Raw genomic sequence first — 19996 nt, 5'->3', positions numbered from 1 at the left:
CTTTACAGCATTGTGGGTCTATCTACAGCATATGGATTGCTGTTCAAGGCAGTAGCTCACCACTACCTTCACAAAAGGGCATTTAGGAATGGGCATTCTGAGAACTACATGTTCATGGTTAGCCAGTGTCACACAAGAGAGGTAAGATGCCACCTGAGTGTAGACAAAGTCTCTTAGTCAGGGATGGAGTATACCAGTGTGTAAGATCAGGCAGAGTGAAGGTACGTACTGCAAATACATTCTTTGTCACAATCACCAGGATAGTGTAGCCTATCAGGTAGTCCCAGCGCCTGAGGATAACCTTGACTGGTTTTAGGAGCAGCTGTCCTCCGAAGAACATGAAGTAGAAACAGGCCACCAGGTAACCCATACAGAAGATGTTGATCCTGCTTGTCCCAGTGATGAAGATTAGACACAGCACAAACCAGAACAAGTAGCTGAACACAACCACCTTCAGCATGTCCAAGTATGATCTAGAAAAATAAAACCAGCATGTTACAAAACTCACCACAAGTAAACAGACACAACAGTCCTCCCATATTTTTTCCTAGTATTCTCTTCCTAATTCAAACCCACAACTAATATTCTGGATTGGTTTTACACACCCTGTGAAAATCTGCAGAGAGATGGAGATGGTCTCACAAGCTGCATTAATATTGCAGAGTGCCTGGCAGACTCCCTCAATGGCATCCAAGGTTGTTTCCTGTACTCACGGGAAAACATTGTGGCTGTAATGGCTGCTCATTTTTTGAGGTGTTTTAGGTGTTGGAGGTGATTTCCTCAAATTCCAGGAGCAGCAATTACTGTTTTTTTTATGCTGTTGCATTGTTTTGGAACTTTGGAGAAAAAAAGTCAAAACACCAGCACTTTAAAAGGGAGAAGGACAGACAAAAGGCAGCACAGTGTTCGTGAAGGACAGAGAGAAAGAAACCTGCCCTGCTAACTAACACAGCAGTGAATCTGCCTTTGCCGTTTGAATTCATGCATCTCTGGACATCAGAGGGCATCTAGGAAAACGTAACAAACAGCGAAATTCACAACTGATCTTGGAGGAACCTGTGTGGGAGAGCTCACAGCACAGGAACAGATAAATGCATAGTTTTTAACGTATAACCTTACTTTAAGTATAAATAGACAAGGTCTTTTCCCCGGGGTGAGGAAGTCCAGAACTAGAGGGCATAGATTTGTGATGAAAAGGAAAAGAATATAAAAGAGACCTAAGGGGCAATGTTTTCATATAAATGGTGGTACGTGCATGGAATGAGCTGCCGGAGGAAGTGGTGGAGGCTGGTACAATTACAACATTTAAAAGGCATCCAGATGGATATATGAATAGGAAGGGTTTAGAGGGATATGGGCCAAGTGCTGGTAAATGGGACTAGATTAGGTTAAGATATCTGGTTACCATGGACAGGGTGGACCGAAGGGCCGGTTTCCATGCTGTACATTTCTATAACTGCTACCAATTAAATATTACTCACTGCACAATACACAGAAGTCTATTCATGGAAGGGATATTTGGAGAGAGCTAAATTCTCAGAGTCTGTGGACAGTTCCAAAAGAAATTAGGAGAATGCTTCCATACGTTGCTGAATCTGGGCAGTGGATATGTCTGACTTTGTTCAGTGTCCAGTCAGAGATGGTGTCCGACCCCATTCAGTGTCTGTTTGGGAGGGGGAGCAGAGTCTGGCTCTATACTGTACACAATCTGAGCTGAAATCTGACCCTGAACTGTACCCAGTCTGAGCTGAAATCTGACCCTGAACTGTACCCAGTCTGAGCTGAAATCAGACCCTGAACTGTACCCAGTCTGAGCTGAAATCAGACCCTGAACTGTACCCAGTCTGAGCTGAAATCAGACCCTGAACTGTACCCAGTCTGAGCTGAAATCAGACCCTGAACTGTACCCAGTCTGAGCTGAAATCAGACCCTGAACTGTACCCAGTCTGAGCTGAAATCAGACCCTGAACTGTACCCAGTCTGAGCTGAAATCAGACCCTGAACTGTACCCAGTCTGAGCTGAAATCTGACCCTGAACTGTACCCAGTCTGAGCTGAAATCTGACCCTGAACTGTACCCAGTCTGAGCTGAAATCAGACCCTGAACTGTACCCAGTCTGAGCTGAAATCAGACCCTGAACTGTACCCAGTCTGAGCTGAAATCTGACCCTGAACTGTACCCAGTCTGAGCTGAGAGCTGACCTTGAACTATACTCAGTCTGAGTTGAGATCTAACCCCTGACAATATTATTGTGTAGCTCTTTCCACCCAATGTGATGCTGGATCCATGTAAGGCAGTTCAGTGAATGTAATTTTTTCTTTTGTCTCAACTTTACATCTCAATATTTTGAAACTATTGGGAAATCATTGGCTTTTTGGTTTTTCTGATTCCCTCACTCACCTGACTAACTAAAAGAGGCTTCAGAGATTGTGATGGAACAGTTTACCTGCAGTGTAGGAAGTTGGCTACAGGAATATACTGATAAACTGTCGCTGTATCTAGGGAACGGCTGATTTCAACATTGTCCCCCGCAATCATCCGTATTGCTGCTGTGTTCTCATCTTCAAACACTTGCCACTGCATCGATATGTATAACAGCAGCATGAAGTCATCTAACAGGGTCGAGCAGAGAGAACACCTCATAGATATACTTTTCAAAGAAACAGTGCTATCAGTCTACTCATCTCCATGTAATAATTACACAGGAAGGGACTAAGGACTGAGCTTTGTCAGATATTTAAAGTTAAGAAAACATGCATTTACATAGCACCTATCATGAACTCAGGACATAGCAGAGAACTTTACAAGTGCCCCCTGTTTAAAGTGTGAGCTTGTTTTAGCTCAGTTACTGTGGATGCACCAAGAACCATGTTGCAATTGAGTTATGCTCATCTGTTTTTTATTGAACGCATTGAACTTCATTCACTATCTCTGCCAAATGCTTCCCTCTCCCTTCAGCCCACTTCTTCGCATTTGATCCTCTCACTCCCTCTAGATATGGAGCCTCTTGCTGCTCTCTGCTCATTGCCTTCCTGACCGACCCTGCTTTCCAGCACTTGCTGTGGGAGAGAGGTAGAAACACAGAAGCAGCAAGTGGCATTGGGAGAGGGGAGTGAGAGATTCATATGAAGTTAATCAGAGTAGTAAGCAGAGGATTCTTGGGCCAGTTAGGCTCAAGGCAGCCACTAGGCTTCTACTGTAAAAATTACTTGTCACAAACATGACCCACTCTTATGACCTGTGTTTTGATGGGAAATGATTTTCATTTTGCAAAGTTTCTTAAGGAAAAAAAGCATTGAGAATGCAAAATGAGGGATAACTCAATCATTATGTATGTCAGAAACACAGCAGTTAATATTGTTACTTCAAACTCCCACAAACAGTAATCAAATATGTTTTTAGTGATTCTGATGTGCCAGCATAAATATTGATTTATTACTCTTCTCAAGATAGTGCCTTACAATCTTTTACATCCTGAGAGGACAGACATGGCTTTGGCTTAACATCTTATCTGTGAGATTCTGGCACCCCTGACAGTGCAGCACACCCTCAGCACTGTACTAGTTTAGATTTTGTGCTCTTTTTTTCTGGAGTGGGACTTGAACTCACACTTCATTGCATCCCACAGTGAGAGTGGCTGAGCCAGGGCTGACACTTCTGTACCATACTATGAGAGTACCTGAAGTATGGAATATGAGAAACACTCCTCTGGGTTTTGACAAAAACAGTATTATAGAGTTATAGAGTCATAACAGTGGACTGGATCCCCTTTAAACTGATCAGAAAGTCTTGAGGGAGTCTCTGATTTCCTCATTTTTACAACCCCAGCCCCATGCAAGACCCCATGTCAAATTCATTGCACTGACCCTTAAAATATTCAACATTCACTATTTTTCAAGGAGGCAAACTATTTTTCATGTAACAAGGTGAGACTTTAGTAACTTTTATAGGATCATGATTGACAACACGTCATGATTATTGTAATATTGATTTGCCAGAGGAACTAAATGATCGGTTAATAAACAGGCATGCCCAATCTACATATCCTGACCCTCAACCCCATGCTGACCCCAGCCTCCAATCTGACCCCTGCCCTCCAGCCTGACCCCCAACCGCCATCCCCCCCCCCAGCCTGACTGAACTCAAATTCAATTCATTTTGAACCATAACCAGTCAAAACTCAAACCCAAATCCCAGTGGGACTGAACCCCAAATTTTAATCTGAACGCAGATGAAGTTGCAACTAAAAATGAAGTGTGAATCTCAACTAGAATCCAAATAACTCTGAATATGAATTTAAACCCACCTGCAATTTAAAACCAAAGCACAATTACATTCAAGACTTTTTCCCAAAATTATCCTGAGTTTGAACAGAAGCTCAGATATGAATTGTCATGATGAGACTGGAACCTTACTAAATTCATTTCTGAACTTATTTTGGGATTTGAGGCTGAGAAATATGAATTCCTTATCATGTCAGAATGACAAATACCAAACTCACTTGAGCCAAAATGAAGGAACAACCTCCTAGGGTGAATTGATCACTTACACATTAGGAAGATTGAATTGGGTCTTTTTATGAAGTCTGGCAGATAGAGCCACTTAATGAGATTGGAGCTTAATCCAAGGGTGGACCTCCAGGGATAATCTGCAAAGGATATCACAGAGGAGCGATGTTAATCTTAGATACCTTATAAAAGCAAAGCTTTGATTACTGAGAGAGTGGAGCCAGTGATAACTACACTTTGTTGGGAAGGCCACCGGTGTGTAACTGAGGTCAGTTTATGTAAGAGTTGTGTTATTCCCAGCACACATTGTGAAAGTACTGAGACAGGACAGAGTACTCCAGGCTGAAACTGTGACATCAGTACCTGATGTTCACCGCAGAGAGGCTGGAGGGATGGCAGCAAATATTTTAGGACTCTGAGTTAATAGAACATATGTTGGTGGGAAGAGCAAATGCCTACGATGAATGCTTTTCATGTACATTGTCCATTATCCAGGCAGTCAAGCTGTACTTTTGGGGAAGGGGGGTGGGGGGGGGGGGGGGGTTGCAGTGCACTTCAGGGGCATTCTGCAATCAGGTTTCCACATTCAATAACATTGGGAACCCATGGGGTTGCCAACCCTCAAGGATCAGTCTGTGGTCACCAGGAAATCAAAGCTCAATCTCCAGACACTTGCACCATGTTATCAATATCACAGCGTGGTGAGAAGCAATCTGCTCTTCCCACCAACATATGTTCTATTAACTCAGAGTCCTAAAATATTTGCTGCCATCGCTCCAGCCTCTCTGCGGTGAACATCAGGTACTGATGTCACAGTTTCAGCCTGGAGTACTCCGTCCTGTCTCAATACTTTCACAATGTGTGCTGGGAATAACACAACTCTTACATAAACTGACCTCAGTTACACACCGGTGGTCTTCCCAAAAAAGCATAGTTATCACCAGCTCCAGTCTCCCCTCACACTCTTCCTCCCGCCCCTCCACACTCTCCCCTACCTCCCTCACTCCAAGTTGAAAGACACTCCAGTTTTTTGAGAATGTACCTTTGCAGAGAGAGGGAGGTATCCCAATGCACAGCAGGTACTGGAAGGGAATGATACAGGCAACGAAGCAGCAGTATTTGGGCCATATCTCAGCAATGGCCTTTCTCCGGCGTCTGCAAAGAACCACAATTAGCCACAAGGCGTGGATCGCAGAGTACAAGTCCATGCGCTGCCCAATGAGGTGTATGGCTGCCATGAAGCAGAGCTGAGGAATAAACGACAAACAGTCAATGTTCAGATGCCACTGGCACACCAATCTTCACACTGGCACAATGCTTTATAGTGACTCGTAATGTATTGCGTTGTTATTCTAATGAGTGTCTGCTCCCTAGAAACACACCAAAAAGAAAATCACCTACGTTCCCCATAATTTCACCTACCACATTCCCACTCACCACAAACCCACTCCAATTCCTCCAGGTTTTCCAGCCTATTTAGCCACTGCTGTTTTGTGTGCACTCCACTGTAACAAACATTTTTAATCTTTCTGTGCAATGCTTGCCTGTAGCATAGGCTGCGTCTTCCCAATAAGCACCAACTAAATCTACACTTCTGCACCTATCCCATTAAACAGTGCCGTCCAATAAATACTGCTGTTTAGCCAGAGACGTGACTGCGGTGACTGTTTCATTTCATACACATATCAGCTGGAAATACCACACATGCTCACAATACACAGATGAATTTCACTAAATGAACAAATCAGTATTTAGTGGCCAAGGAACCAAAAGTCAATAGACTCTCCTAAACTCTGCTTGTCACCATTCCTTTATATTGATAACATGGTGTAAGTGTCTGAAAGGGTTAAAGCTGAGGAGTACACTAACACAGCCCATTATGAAAATGGTCCTTGGATCTGGACAGGAGGCGGCTTTAGATCTGGAAGGATGTCGAGGTCTTCCTCAGTTTCTGTAATAATGCCCATCATATCAGTATATCTTGTAGCTTGCTGCTGAAATGGGAAAAATAACATCTTGTTCAAGATGTTAAACCAAAGTGTTTTTCCTCTCCCACACTTGACTAAGGTGAGTGCACCTCCAATTACATGAGGTCAGCAGAGTAGAAAGGCAAGACAAGGTAGAAGGGAAATCCCGGTCAAGACAGTGAGGCAATGTTACTGTTACAGCTGGATGTTTTCTTCAACCTCTGCTGTAATGCTGGCCAACTGCAGGCTGGATCACTGACGGAATTCCCCTTGACCTCTCACGGATTGTGTATACAGACATTGAGGGCCAGGATAGGGGCTGATTGTACTTTCCAATAGGTACTTGACTGTCACTCACTTCAGATTCTGCAACTTGTCAACAGGAGATCACTAATGTATTACTGACAAGACTGACACTTACTGCCCATTGCTAATTACTGGGAGAAGTTGATGGCACTCCTGTATAAACCATTCTGAGTGGCTTTGACACTGTAGGCTGGCTCACAAGGCTATTTCAGAGATCAGTTTAAAGTTAACCACATTATTGTGGGTCTGGAGTCACGTGCAGGCTTGATCAGGCAAGGACGCCAGGTTTCCTTCCCTAAAGGGAACCACTAATCACACTCTCCAGAACATTAGTCCAATGACAAAATTATTGCATCACTTTTTTAAGCTCTGTGTCAAATAATCAATATCTGATGCTCACAAATGGAATACTGTACATCTAAGTGCTCTGAACTTGCCAAACCAAAAGAAATGAATCATTAAGAGAATGAAAATCTGGCACAGGTCAACCATACCTCCAGCCCAAACTTGTAAAAGAAATAGTTTGTGAAGTATTTGATGCAGTTCAGCAGCCCATCATCCAAATGGAGCCGTGTAATATTGTCAAGTAGAGTTCCTGTTAAAGAAGTCTTGAGCCCATTGTGGAGCCTGTAGTATTGTTGATGGCGATAGACAGTCATTTCAAACACCAGTAAACCCAAGATGATCAAATGGTTCTAAACAGAACGAGACACAATGTGGTTCATTAAAGCTTCCAGATAAATGATTGGTTGCTGTCCAAATGTACATCAGGACAGTCCGTATAATTCATGCATTGAGACTTGAGACAACATTTTTATATGAAATGCATGGGGTCGACTTTGTGGCATTGTGAGTTTAGAGGAGATGCAAGGAGGGTTCAGGCTAATTTAGACTAGTTGAATGAATGTGTAAACACATGGCAGGTGCAGTACAAGGAGAAGTTTAAAAAGTAATTATTGCCTGTGAAGTGCTTTGTGAAATCTGACAATTATGAAAAACACTATATTAATCAGAGTCTTTCTTTTCTGTTATTATTTTGGATACTTTTTTTAATAGATATTTTTATTGAAAGTTTTTGGATACCTTTTAAGGACACTGGATACATTTTATCTATATTATAACACTTTAAAAGTGCTTCTTCAGTTGAAGACATATTGTGACATCTCAAAGATTGAAGCCTTTATCGAATATTGCTTTTATGTACTGGACATGGGTTCAATGCAGCAAACCTGAAAAAAAAACCCTTCGCCTTTATTAATGATTCCATTTCTACTAGCATTGATTCTCAATCCAGTTTAGACACACACCATTTCTCGTCTATAAAGTATAGATTTTACTCATCTCATTCTGCTGATGTTCTGTGGGTTTGGGGCAGAGATTTCAAGGGGCTTCTAAACTGCTCCCAGATCAACCCATTTGGCGATTTCACAATTGTTCTTTGAATTGGACAATGGTTCATTATCGACATTCTTCATACTCCATTGTCTACAGAGACTGAGAAGGCAATCCTTAAGTATTCATTCTGAAGCCAAGATGGTAATTGGCAGTCACCTTAGGAATTCTTATCAGCATTTTCACTGAGCAACCTAAAAATTGAGGATATTGAATATTTTCCATGGGAATATGCTGTATCCAATTCACTTTTTGCAATGGTAGAATCCTTCTCTAAGATATATTCTGTGCTTTCTAAAACTGATCATCATGATGTGGAGGTGCCATTGTTGGACTGGGGTGGACAAAGTTAACAATCACACAACACCAGGTTATAGTCCAACAGGTTCATTTGGAAGCACTAGCGCCTTCATCAGGTTTCAGCACTCCGAAAGCTGTTGGACTATAACCTGGTGTTGTATGATTGTTAACTTAAAACTGATAAGGTATTTACCTTCAGACAGGGCAAGACATCATCTTCACATTTCTTCAGTGCTCCATACCAATACGTGGGGTCTATAGGACCAGCGTATAGAGCAGATGTGGACAGCAGCTCTTGACTTCCATTCTAAGAGCAGAATAGAGTCCAATATAAATATTGAAACATGATCAGAAAGATGACAGTCTGTCAGTATGAAAGATGTAGAAACTGAAAACCTCAATCCATTATATGAGAGATGGGAGAAAACAAGAGGTGGTCTGAGATGGGAGGGAGGAAAGGTGGAACGAGATGCAAGGGGTGAAGAAGAGTGGGGTTCAGTTAGATGCAAAAAGGGGAGATGCAAAACCTTGGATACACTTCTATCTACTTCAACACAGCCACATGTCCAGCAACAGATTCTCTTCCCAGCTTTACAGATGTGGGTGCTAACCCCTTTTCCCTTACCCTACTCCTGTCCCCATGTGGGTGCACTGGGTTAGTGAAACCCTCATCACATATACAGGATGCTGTAACCTTCCAACTACCCTTGTGCATTTCTTTCATCACCCTGTATACGCTGGTAGTCTAAAAGCCATTTTCAAAACAAGAGCTGGTTCATTTCACATGCATACGAGACAGAATCCAGGAATCAGTTCAACCCAATTTGATGGTAACTGCTTCACGTGATAACAAAAATAACAAATGTTGCCATTTCAGCACTTAAAACTAGTTAAGTTTTATTTTACAAATATTCACTGAACCAACTGGGTCTAACCTTGAATTTTCCAAACTAAACATTCCCTTAGATCAACTCCTTTTTCAACTGAAGCCAAGACCTGACCTCTGACCCTTCCCAGCTCCCCTCATCATTGACTGAGCCGTCGATCACCAGTTTACCCCTGACATTTTGGGCTTAAACATGATATCTTCAAACCAGAGCTTTAAGGTTAATTGCTCATGGCAATCAGCAATTGAAATAAAGAGGAAAAGTGGCAGCACGGTGGCTCAGTGGTTAGCACTGCTGCCCCCACAGTATCAGGGATCTCGGTTTGATTCCCGCCTCGGGCGACTGTGTGGAGTTTGCACATTCTTCCTGTGTCTGCGCGGGTTTCCTCCGGGTGCTCCAGTTTCCTCCTACAATCCAAAGATGTACGGGTTAGGTGGACTGGCCATGCTCAATTGCCCATAGTGTCCAGGGATGTGCAGGATAGGTCAATTAGCCACAGGAAATGCAGATTTTCAGGGATAGGGTAGAGGTTGGACTGGATGGGATGATCTTCGGAAATTCAGCATTGTCCAAATGGTCTGCTCCCACACTAGGGATTTTATGATCCTATCCATGTAAAACAGGCCTAATGCAAAAGCCAGCCTATTTCGATTGGGAGGTAACCATGTGACATATTGAACTATCTGTGAGGAAGTGTCCTGTTCTGCAGTTACATGAGGCCACCTGGATTTGTTTCTCAGCCTATTCTGAAGCTTCGGAAAATACTAAATGAGATTCAGCACTTAACCTCAGATTCAGAATAGTACCAATATCAGGGCATTTGCCCCACTCATCGTATTGTTCATCATCCGGCTGGGGTTTACACGACTGGAGATATTGGAAAATGAGATAGAGCTCTAAATACCATCGCTGCCAAGGTCCTTGATAGATAGAAGGCAGTATGAAACTCACTTGTTTGTATATATGTGTCTATTAAGTTGTTTAAGTTAATATATTCACTCATTCATTTGCATATGTCTATATATATATATCAAGTTGATTTAGTTAATAGATTTACATCATATGTATTTGTGTCCCCTTGTGTTAATTTTGATCAAATGGATTAGCCGTCTGATCAGCTACTTTCAGCATATTACTACAACCTCCTCATGAACTTCCAATCTGGTATTTGGATGGAAAGAACAAGGCTATTTTAGCATTGCCACAGAACCATGTGGTAGCACTCTCTTCCCCAGATAACAGTGCAGGCTGGGTCATTGAACTTAGTCAAGGCTGAGGAGATAGATTATGAATAGACAAGGGAGATCAGCATTATTTAGGGCAGGAAAGGAAATGAATCTGAGACCACAACTGGATCAGCCATAATCATATTGAGTGATGGAGTAGGCTTAAAGGCCCTAATTAGAGTCATAGAGATGTACAACACAAAACAGACCCTTCGGTCCAACCCGTCCTTGCCAACCAGATATCCCAACCTAATTTAGTCCCATTTGAAAGCACTTGGCTCATCTCCCCCTAAACCCTTCCTATTCATATACCCATCCAAATCTTGTAATTGTACCAGCCTCCACCACTTCCTCTGGCAGCTCATTCCATACGTGTTCCACCCTCTGCGTGAAAAGGTTGCCCCTTAGGTCTCTTTTATATCTTTCCCCTCTCACCTTGAACCCATGCCCTCTAGTTCTGGACTCCCCCGCCCCAGGGAAAAGACTTTGTCTATTTGTCCTATCCATGCTCCTCGTGATTATATAAACCTCTATAAGGTTACCCTTCAGCCCCGATGCTCCAGGGAAAACAGCCCCAGCCTGTTCAGCCTCTCCCCATAGCTCAAATCCTCCAACCCTGGCAACATCCTTGTAAATCTTTTCTGAACCCTTTCAAGTTTCACAACATCCTTCCGAAAGGAAGGAGACCAGAATTGCACACAATATTCCAACAGTGGCCTAACCAATGTCCAGTACAGCCACAACATGATCTCCCAATTCCTATACTCAATATTCTGACTAATAAAGGAAAGCATACCAAACGCCTTCTTCACTATCCTATCTACCTGCAACTCTACTTTCAAGGAGCTATGAACCTGCACTCCAAGGTCTCTTTGTTCAGCAACACTTCTGAGGATATAAGTCCTGCTAAGATTTGCTTTTCCAAAAGGCAGCACCTCGCATTTATCTGAATTAAACCCCTTCAACCACTCCTCAGCCCATTGGCCCATCTGATCAAGATCCCGTTGCAACCTTCTTCGCTGTCCACTACACCTCCAATTTTGGTGTTACCTGCAAACTTACTAACTATGCCTCCTACATTCACATCCAAATCATTTATATAAATGCTGAAAAGTCATGGACCCAGCACCGATCCTTGTGGCACTCCACTGTTCACAGGCCTCCAGTCTGAAAAACAACCCTCCACCACCACCCTCTGTCTTCTACCTTCGAGCCAGTCCTGTATCCAAATGGCTAGTTCTCCTTGGCAGATGTTCCAATTTGTCTGGGTTAAGGGACTTTGCTAATGGCAAACTACTAGATACTACCTAAGGCAACAATCAGGAAAAGGCTTTTAAGCTTTTTGTAGAACACTTGTACAATGAAAAGGAAGTGGCCAGTTCTCCCTGCTCAGTGCTTTTTTTTCCCCCGGTTTGGTTTTAGCACGCAGTCTGTTCAAAGCTGTTAGTCAAAGAAAGCTGCTGGGAAGAAAGGTTCTTTGATTCAATAGACGTTTCTGGCTGGCTCTCTCGCAAATACCTCTCCTGTAAAAAACAATGTTTGAATTTACCATTTTTTCGCCAAGGGGTTTATTTATGGGGAATGCTGCAGAACAGCTGATGGTAAATTGTATGGATATGATGTTGGTTGGGTTTAATATAGGCGTTACTCTAAATTCTGGGTTTTTTGGCTTGTGTTTCTTTCGATGGTGTATCAATAAATAAATTGTGTTTTACTTGAAGCAGAGTGGTTTGATCCACTGCATCACTCCTGAGATATCCACCTTACATCTGTCTTGAACAACTCGGAAAGGTAGGCTATCTTCTTGAAGTGTTTTAGCGGGGGCGGGGGGGGGGGGGGAGGCGATCTGGGCCTGGTTCATAACAAAAGACATTGAAAGCAGTTTAGAGATGGATTATTATGGTAACACCTGAAATGAATGGCTTACCTTATGAGGAGAGATTAGACAGGCCAAGTTTGTATTTTTTTTTAAGTCAGGAGAGTGTGAGGCTACCTGAATGAAATATAGAAGATCCCGAAGGGTCTTGACAGGGTGGATATGGAAAAGATATTTCCTCTTGTGGGAAAATCCAGAATTATGGTCTACTTACCCATTTAATACAAAGATAAGGAGAATTATTTTCTCACCAAATGTCATGTGTCTTTGGAACACTACTTATATCATGTTTTGAGGAATAGAGTCTTTGAATCTTTTTAAGACAGAGTTAGATAAATTCTTTACAAGGGTTGAAAGATTCAGGATAGGCAGGAACATGGAGTAATGGAATCAGCCATGAATGTATTGAATGGTACAGTAGGTTGAAGAATCCAAACATCTACTCATGGAATTCCCATCAGTATCACGAGGTTTTAGAAAATCATGATGCAAATTTGTATTACTTACGATTTCACTAATCCTCTCAATGTCAAAATAACCCAATGTGTCCATTACCATTAACTTGTCCAAAGGTTTTGGGGTCAAGGATAGAGCCTGAAAGCAGAATTGAAGGCCGGTATCCTCTAATACCTCAACATATACTTAATTCTATACATTGTTTGTTGGAGATCTACGTCATTTTCCAGACAAGTCAGTCAGCCACTTGCTGAAATTATAGCAAGAGGACAGCAAGATTCTTATGGAATTTTGCTGTTTCAATAAACGTCTTATTATCTAACAAGGGATAAGGAGAAGAAAGTTGACAGCTGGAAATTAGTTAATCGATAGGTCAATGCTTCAGCGAAAATCAATAAAATGACAAGATCCAATTTATAAACATTAACATTTGCATGCTCATGCCATAAATAATAATTGAGGATGAAGCATATATTAAATTTTATAACACACAACTAATGCACTTGTGTTATACACATAATAACTTTACATTTTTTTAAAGAAACAGTTTAAAGGTACAACATTACTACTTACTTTTGCCAGATATTCCTTGATTGCAAGTAAATATGTTCTATGCCTGTCCAAGTGCTGCTCCTGTACCTTCACCGAATCTACAACAATTCCGTACCTTGGTTCTGCACATGGATCGGATCCAAACTCTAAGCCTGCCACTTGCGGGAACCTTCTGCTCCTAAGTTCTATGTTCCAATGTTCCTAAATCCTATTACATCCACAATGACCTGCTCAAAACCTATCACTTCCACCAACTTGAAAATCCCATTATGGACAATTTATTAACATTAAAAATGCTAATAAAATAAAAATTGTTGTTGACTACAGAAAGAAAAACATGTGACCATGTCACTGCTTACCAGTGTGCAGTTTGCAGAAAATGTGGATAATTTAACAACCTTGAGCTGGTACATCATTTTACAGACAATCATGACACAGGCCCACACTGTTGAAATGCTGGATGCCAGTGGACGGAATGAGGAATAGGGTAATGCAAACACCCAGACGATAAGGAAAAGGTAGTTCATCAAGGAGACCTGTAAAAGATTCAGACACACTCAACAACAAGTCTTCAGGCAGTTCATAATCAACAAAATATTTTGCTCTGTTGTTGGGAACAACTGAGTTCTTGATATCTAACAGGCCCTTGTCAGGCCCTAGGAAAACTCTGGGTGTGGTGACTGTATAATTGAAAGGTTGGATCACCAGGCTTGGCTTCATACTTACTGTTGTTTCTGTCTGCAGTTTCATATTATTGTTTCTGGCAATCACCCACAAGTGTGTGTTGACTCCATGTTTGCATGGGGAAGTGGTGGCTACACCAATGGGACTGCAACTATAGTCCAGGAGTGTGCAAAGGTACAAGTGGGTTAGGTCTTTGTAGCAACAGATCAAATAGTCAAGAGAATGTGATTCGGAGTGACAGATTGGTTGGTAATGAATAGGACCAAATGGCCAAAATGTATCAGGATGGTGTAATAGCAATGGTACTTGCCTTGACATTGAGCATCCCAATCCCAACATAACACTGAATCTGATATATATGGAGATGGAGAATGGGGGAAGCATATGCTGTACAAAAGGGTGAAATTCCATTAGGAACTTGGATGTTGGATTTTATAACAGAAAAAGTTGACAGGAAATAAATACAGGTGTCAGGTTTTTACTTTGGGAGATGGTACTGAGCAAAGTGGTACAATATGCTCTTTCTGAACTGGCTCAGATTCAGGAGCTGCCAACTGCTATCAGTTATAAATGATAACTCAGAAATTGGATCCACCCTGGTTATCAGTTGTCAGTGCAGACATTTGAAAATTCTCAGGCGCACTCCTCACTCTCCCACCGGAACCTCGGTGGAAATCAGAACCACATTGCTTCTCTGAGTTACTTTTGAGGTTATAGTGGGACCTGGGAAACCCATATGGTAACTGGACTGCAGATTGATTTTAACCTGCTGTGTGGCCTGGACACAAAGATGGAAAGACTGATGTTGTAGTAAACAGCTTTCTTACTGAAAATTTAGCCTGAAACCCTACTGCAGTGCCACTGTTCTTCGAACAGTTCCTTCACTGAGATCTTCACAAGGTTATTCTGGGTGAGGAATGCAACTTGCCTCATTGTGATTCACCTGCACAAGGAGATCTCCATGTTGTTGCATCCAATTGTTTCTTCAACAATTTAACAGTGTTTTTGCTCTGACTCCTCATTCTGCAAGTTGATTCCATATCTTGGTGACTGTCTTTGTCAAGACAATCTCCCGTATACAGTGGTAGGCCCAAAATTACCCATTACCAGTTAGTCTCTTGAACCTACATTTAACTTAAAGTAATATTCCAAATTAATTTTTGGTCTACCTTCTTGTGTACATCAGCGAGATTTTCTCAGCCTCCCTAAAGCCTGAAAGTTCCAAGTTTCTCCAGATGTTCCTCATAACACAGACCCTCCCAAATAGTACTGGCTTTGTGGTTCTTAACATTTAAATGCCCCTCTTATTAGATGCAGTACTATGGAGTCAGTCTGACTGGTTCATTATCCTTTCTGATTTATTTGATGGACAGTCCTGTGAATTTTGTTGGTTACTGCTTTACCTTGGGTTGGAGATATTTTGCGCTGAATCTGCAGACTTGTTTTACCATTGCATCATGGGATGGGGGGGGGGGGAGCGGAATCTCTCGCAAGACCAGCATTTATTGCCCTTCAAATATCAGGCTTGCACAGCCCATTTTACAGTTAAGAGTCACCTAAATTGCTGTGGGTTGGAGTCATATGTAGGCGCAGACCTGGTAAAGACAGCAGAGTTCCTTCACAAAAGGACATTGCTGAACTAGATGGGTTTTTATGAGAAATATAACAGTAGCTTTATGGTCACCGTTACTGGGAATAGCTTTTGATTCCCGATTTTACTAACTTCCAATGGAAATTGAACTCTTATAGAATTAAACATTACAAAAGGTATGGCTCATCAACTCTGTCCTGACAAAACTACACTAAATTTACACCAGTTGCATTTTCCAGTACTTAGGCTATGGGCCTAAATCCCAGTTATGATATTTCAAGTGTTCATTCAAGTATTTTTTAAAGGTTGTCAAGTTACCCACCTCAACTCCCTCCCAACCAGACGAAAGTAAGGCCTTCCACCGACACTCTCATTCGTTTGGCCGAACTGGTCCTCATCCTTAACAATTTCTCCTTTGAATCCTCCCACTTCCTCCAGACCAAAGGGGTAGCCATGGGCACACGTATGGGCCCCAACTATGCCTGTCTCTTTGTTGGCTACATAGAGCAGTTGATCTTCCGTAATTATACCAGCACCACTCCCCACCTCTTCCTCCACTACATTGATGACTGCATTGGCGCACCTCGTGCTCCCGCGAGGAGGTTGAGCAATTCATCAACTTCACCAACACATTCCACCCTGACCTTAAATTTACCTGGACCATCTCTGACACCTCCCTCCCCTTCCTGGACCTCTCCATCTTCATTAATGACGACCAACTTGACACTGATATTTTTGACAAACCCACCAACTCCCACAGCTACCTCTTGCAAAAATGCCATCCCGTATTCCCAATTCCTCCGCCTCCACCGGATCTGCTCCCAGGAGGACCAGTTCCACCACAGAACACACCAGATGGCCTCCTTCTTTAGAGACCGCAATTTCCCTTCCCACGTGGTTAAAGATGCCCTCCAACACATCTCATCTGCATCCCGCACCTCCGCCCTCAGACCCCACCCCTCCAACCATAACAAGGACAGAACGCCCCTGGTGCTCACCTTCCACCCTACCAACCTTTGCATAAACCAAATCATCCGCCGACATTTCCGTCACCTCCAAACAGACCCCACCACCAGGAATATATTTTCCTCCCCACCCCTTTCCACCTTCTGCAAAGACCGTTCCCTCCGTGACTACCTGGTCAGGTCCACAGCCCCCTACAACCCACCCTCCCATCCTGACACTTTCCCCTGCCACCGCAGGAACTGTAAAACCTGTGCCCACACCTCCTCCCTCACCTCTATCCAAGGCCCTAAAGGAGCCTTCCACATCCATCAAAGTTTTACTTGCACATCCACTAATATCATTTATTGTATCCGTTGCTCCCGATGCGGTCTCCTCTACATTGGGGAGACTGGGCGCCTCCTAGCAGACCGCTTTAGGGAACATCTCTGGGACACCCGCACCAATCAACCACACCGCCCCGTGGCCCAACATTTCAACTCCCCCTCCCACGCTGCCGAGGACATGGAGGTCCTGGGCCTCCTTCATCGCTGCTCCCTCACCACCAGACGCCTGGAGGAAGAACGCCTCATCTTCCACCTTGCAACTCTTCAACCCCAGGGCATCAATGTGGACTTCAACAGTTTCCTCATTTCCCCTTCCCCCACCTCACCCTAGTTCCAAACTTCCAGCTCAGTAATTGTCCCCATGACTTGTCCGGACTTGACCTACCTGCCTATCTCCTTTTCCACCTATCCACTCCATCCTCTCCTCCCTGACCTATCACCTTCATCCCCTCCCCCACTCACCCATTGTACTCTATGCTACTTTCTCCCCACCCCCACCCTCCTCTAGCTTATCTCTCCACGCTTCAGGCTCACTGCCTTTATTCCTGATGAAGGGCTTTTGCCCGAAACGTTGATTTCGAAGCTCCTTGGATGCTGCCTGAACTGCTGTGCTCTTCCAGCACCACTAATCCCGAAAGTAAGGACTGCAGATGCTGGAGATTAGAGTCAAGGTTAGAGTGGTACTGGAAAAGCACAGCAGGTCAGGCAGTATCCGAGGAACAGGAAAATCGACATTTTGTGGAGGAGTCCTTCATAAGGAATCTCTACCCTCCCAAGCAGTGCACTCCAGACCTTTACCATCATCTGGGTGAAAAGATTTTCCCTCAAATCTCCTCTAAACATCTTTCCTTTCACTTTAAAACTATATTCTGCCTTATTATTAACCCTTCAACTAAGGGAATAGCTGCTTTCTGTCCACCCTGGCCATGCCCCTGTTTCAGGTCCAGCCTCAATCTTCTCTACTCCAAAGGAAATAACCCAAGCTTTTCCAGCCTCTCTTCATAGCTAAAGTGGTCCATTCCAGGCAACACCCTGGGCAATCTCCTCTGCACCCCCTCCACTGCAGTCACACTCTTCTTTTATTGTCGTGACCAGAACTGCACGCAGTACTCCAGTTCTATACAGCTCCAACATAACCTCCCAGCTCTAATAATCTATGCCTCAAGTTATAAAGGCAAGTCTCCCTTCTGCCTTAACTACATTATTAACCTGTCCTGTGAACTTCCTGTGGACAAACACCCTCTGTTCCTCTGAGCTTCCTCGTGTCCTGCCATCCATTAAGTACTCCCTTGTCTTATTACTACTTTCAAAGTACATCACCTCACATGTATCTGAGGTAGATTCCATCTGCTACTGATCTGTTCATCTGTTTATATCCTCCTGTAACCCAAGACTTCGCTCCCACTGTCAACCGCTGGCCAATCCTGGTGTTATCTGCAAACATACTTATCATTTCCCCTCCCACCTTACCCCACATTTTATTCTACATGGTTTATGCATATCACAAAAAAAGGGACCCAGTACTGATCCCTGTGGAATGCCACTCGACACTGAACTCCAGTCATACAAACTATCAGTTCGTGTCCCCAGATCATTAGCCTATGTTTCTGAATTCTGAGTATAATGGCATTACCATTATGCGAGACCTCTTTCAGCTACATCTATTTTCAACACTAGCCCTGCTCATCTATTTCTCCCTCCTGTAACTAGCACTGGTTTGTATTAAGGTTCTCACCTCCTTTAATGTGATCCAGATAATAAAGGAGGAGACCATCTTGATGATGTGCAGTTCCAGGAATCTCCACACCCAGACTTGGACTTTATGCAGTTTTTCCAGAAAACGCAAAAATAAGGTAGTCAATCTGTCAATCACCATGCTCCAGGGACTTGGATATCCTGAACAGGAAAATACAATAGCATAAGATTCTCAGACTTTCGGAGGTCAACGGCTGTGTGTTCCTCCTTTCCCACTTCTCGCCTGAGGGCACCAACACAATGCTGGATCCAGTTGTACAGGGACCTTGCAGTTACCTCACCCAACCAGCAATTCTTCTGGCGAGTTTCAACAAGGATTATTGCTGTTTGACTGTTTTGTAGCTGACGCTCAGAAAACTGCATTGTGATGAGGAATAGGGAACATAGTTACAGGAGAAGACTGTGTCCTGTATCTACGTTTCCTATTCCTCATCATGAGTCTGGTTTGCTCATGCATTTAACCTATCAATGTCAGTTTATAATTTTACACTTCTATCTACATCGGTTGCAATCTTGCCTGTCACTGTGTGATCAGCAAATTTAAAAATTTGGCTTTTTCTTCAGTCATAGGTCATTGTTGAATATGGTGAAAGGATATGGTCTCACTAGTTACATTTGTCCAACTACATCATCACCCATTATCCTACTTTCTGTTTCCTGTCAATTGGTCAGTATTCTAACTGCATGATGTGTAAATATTTCTAGAAGCCAATCATGCAGCAGTTCACTTCACTGTCACTCTGTAGTGCTTGTCTGTTCTCCTGAACTTGATTCCCCAACTGATGAAGAATTTATCGGAGCCTGAAATATTCACAAGCATTCTTCCCCCAGAGGTCTCTGTGGCAAAGAGTTCTAAAGATTTTCAACTCTCTGAGAGAAGAATTTCCTCCGCATCTCAGTCTTAAACTGGTGCCCCATTATTCTGAGACTGTGTGTTCTGGTCCTACACTCTCCCACAAAGGGAAATGTTCTCTCAGTATTTACCTGTCAATCCCCTTAAGAATCCCTACATCTCTAATGAGATCACCTTTCATTCTTTTCAATCGTCAAATTCCAGCGAGTAGAGTTCTAACCTGCTAAATCTTCATTCATAAGACAATCCCTCCACACCACGATCATCCCAGTGGACCTTCTCCAAACTGCCTCCAATGAAACAATAACTTTTTCTTAAATAAGGTGACCAGAACTGCTCCCAATTCTTCAGATA

The 19996-nt window shown here is 43.0% G+C and overlaps 1 protein-coding gene across 1 annotated transcript in view; it reads right to left on the bottom strand.

Annotated features, from left to right (window-relative positions):
* LOC140462783 (piezo-type mechanosensitive ion channel component 2-like) overlaps positions 1 to 19996 on the bottom strand; it is a 423249-nt gene that overhangs the window by 149511 nt on the left and 253742 nt on the right. The window contains exons 34-42 of the mRNA XM_072556051.1: positions 18770 to 18930; positions 13815 to 14006; positions 10935 to 10946; positions 8667 to 8765; positions 7276 to 7476; positions 5551 to 5755; positions 4550 to 4648; positions 2447 to 2612; positions 230 to 473 (exon numbers count right to left, since the gene is read on the bottom strand). Coding sequence (XP_072412152.1) covers positions 230 to 473; positions 2447 to 2612; positions 4550 to 4648; positions 5551 to 5755; positions 7276 to 7476; positions 8667 to 8765; positions 10935 to 10946; positions 13815 to 14006; positions 18770 to 18930 — 1379 coding nt within the window. The remainder of the gene's footprint in view (positions 1 to 229; positions 474 to 2446; positions 2613 to 4549; positions 4649 to 5550; positions 5756 to 7275; positions 7477 to 8666; positions 8766 to 10934; positions 10947 to 13814; positions 14007 to 18769; positions 18931 to 19996) is intronic.

The sequence above is a fragment of the Chiloscyllium punctatum genome, chromosome 37 (assembly GCF_047496795.1).
Source record: "Chiloscyllium punctatum isolate Juve2018m chromosome 37, sChiPun1.3, whole genome shotgun sequence".
NCBI lineage: Eukaryota > Metazoa > Chordata > Chondrichthyes > Orectolobiformes > Hemiscylliidae > Chiloscyllium > Chiloscyllium punctatum.
Note: the sequence above shows the minus strand (reverse complement) of the source record. Positions and strands in the feature narration are given on the sequence as shown.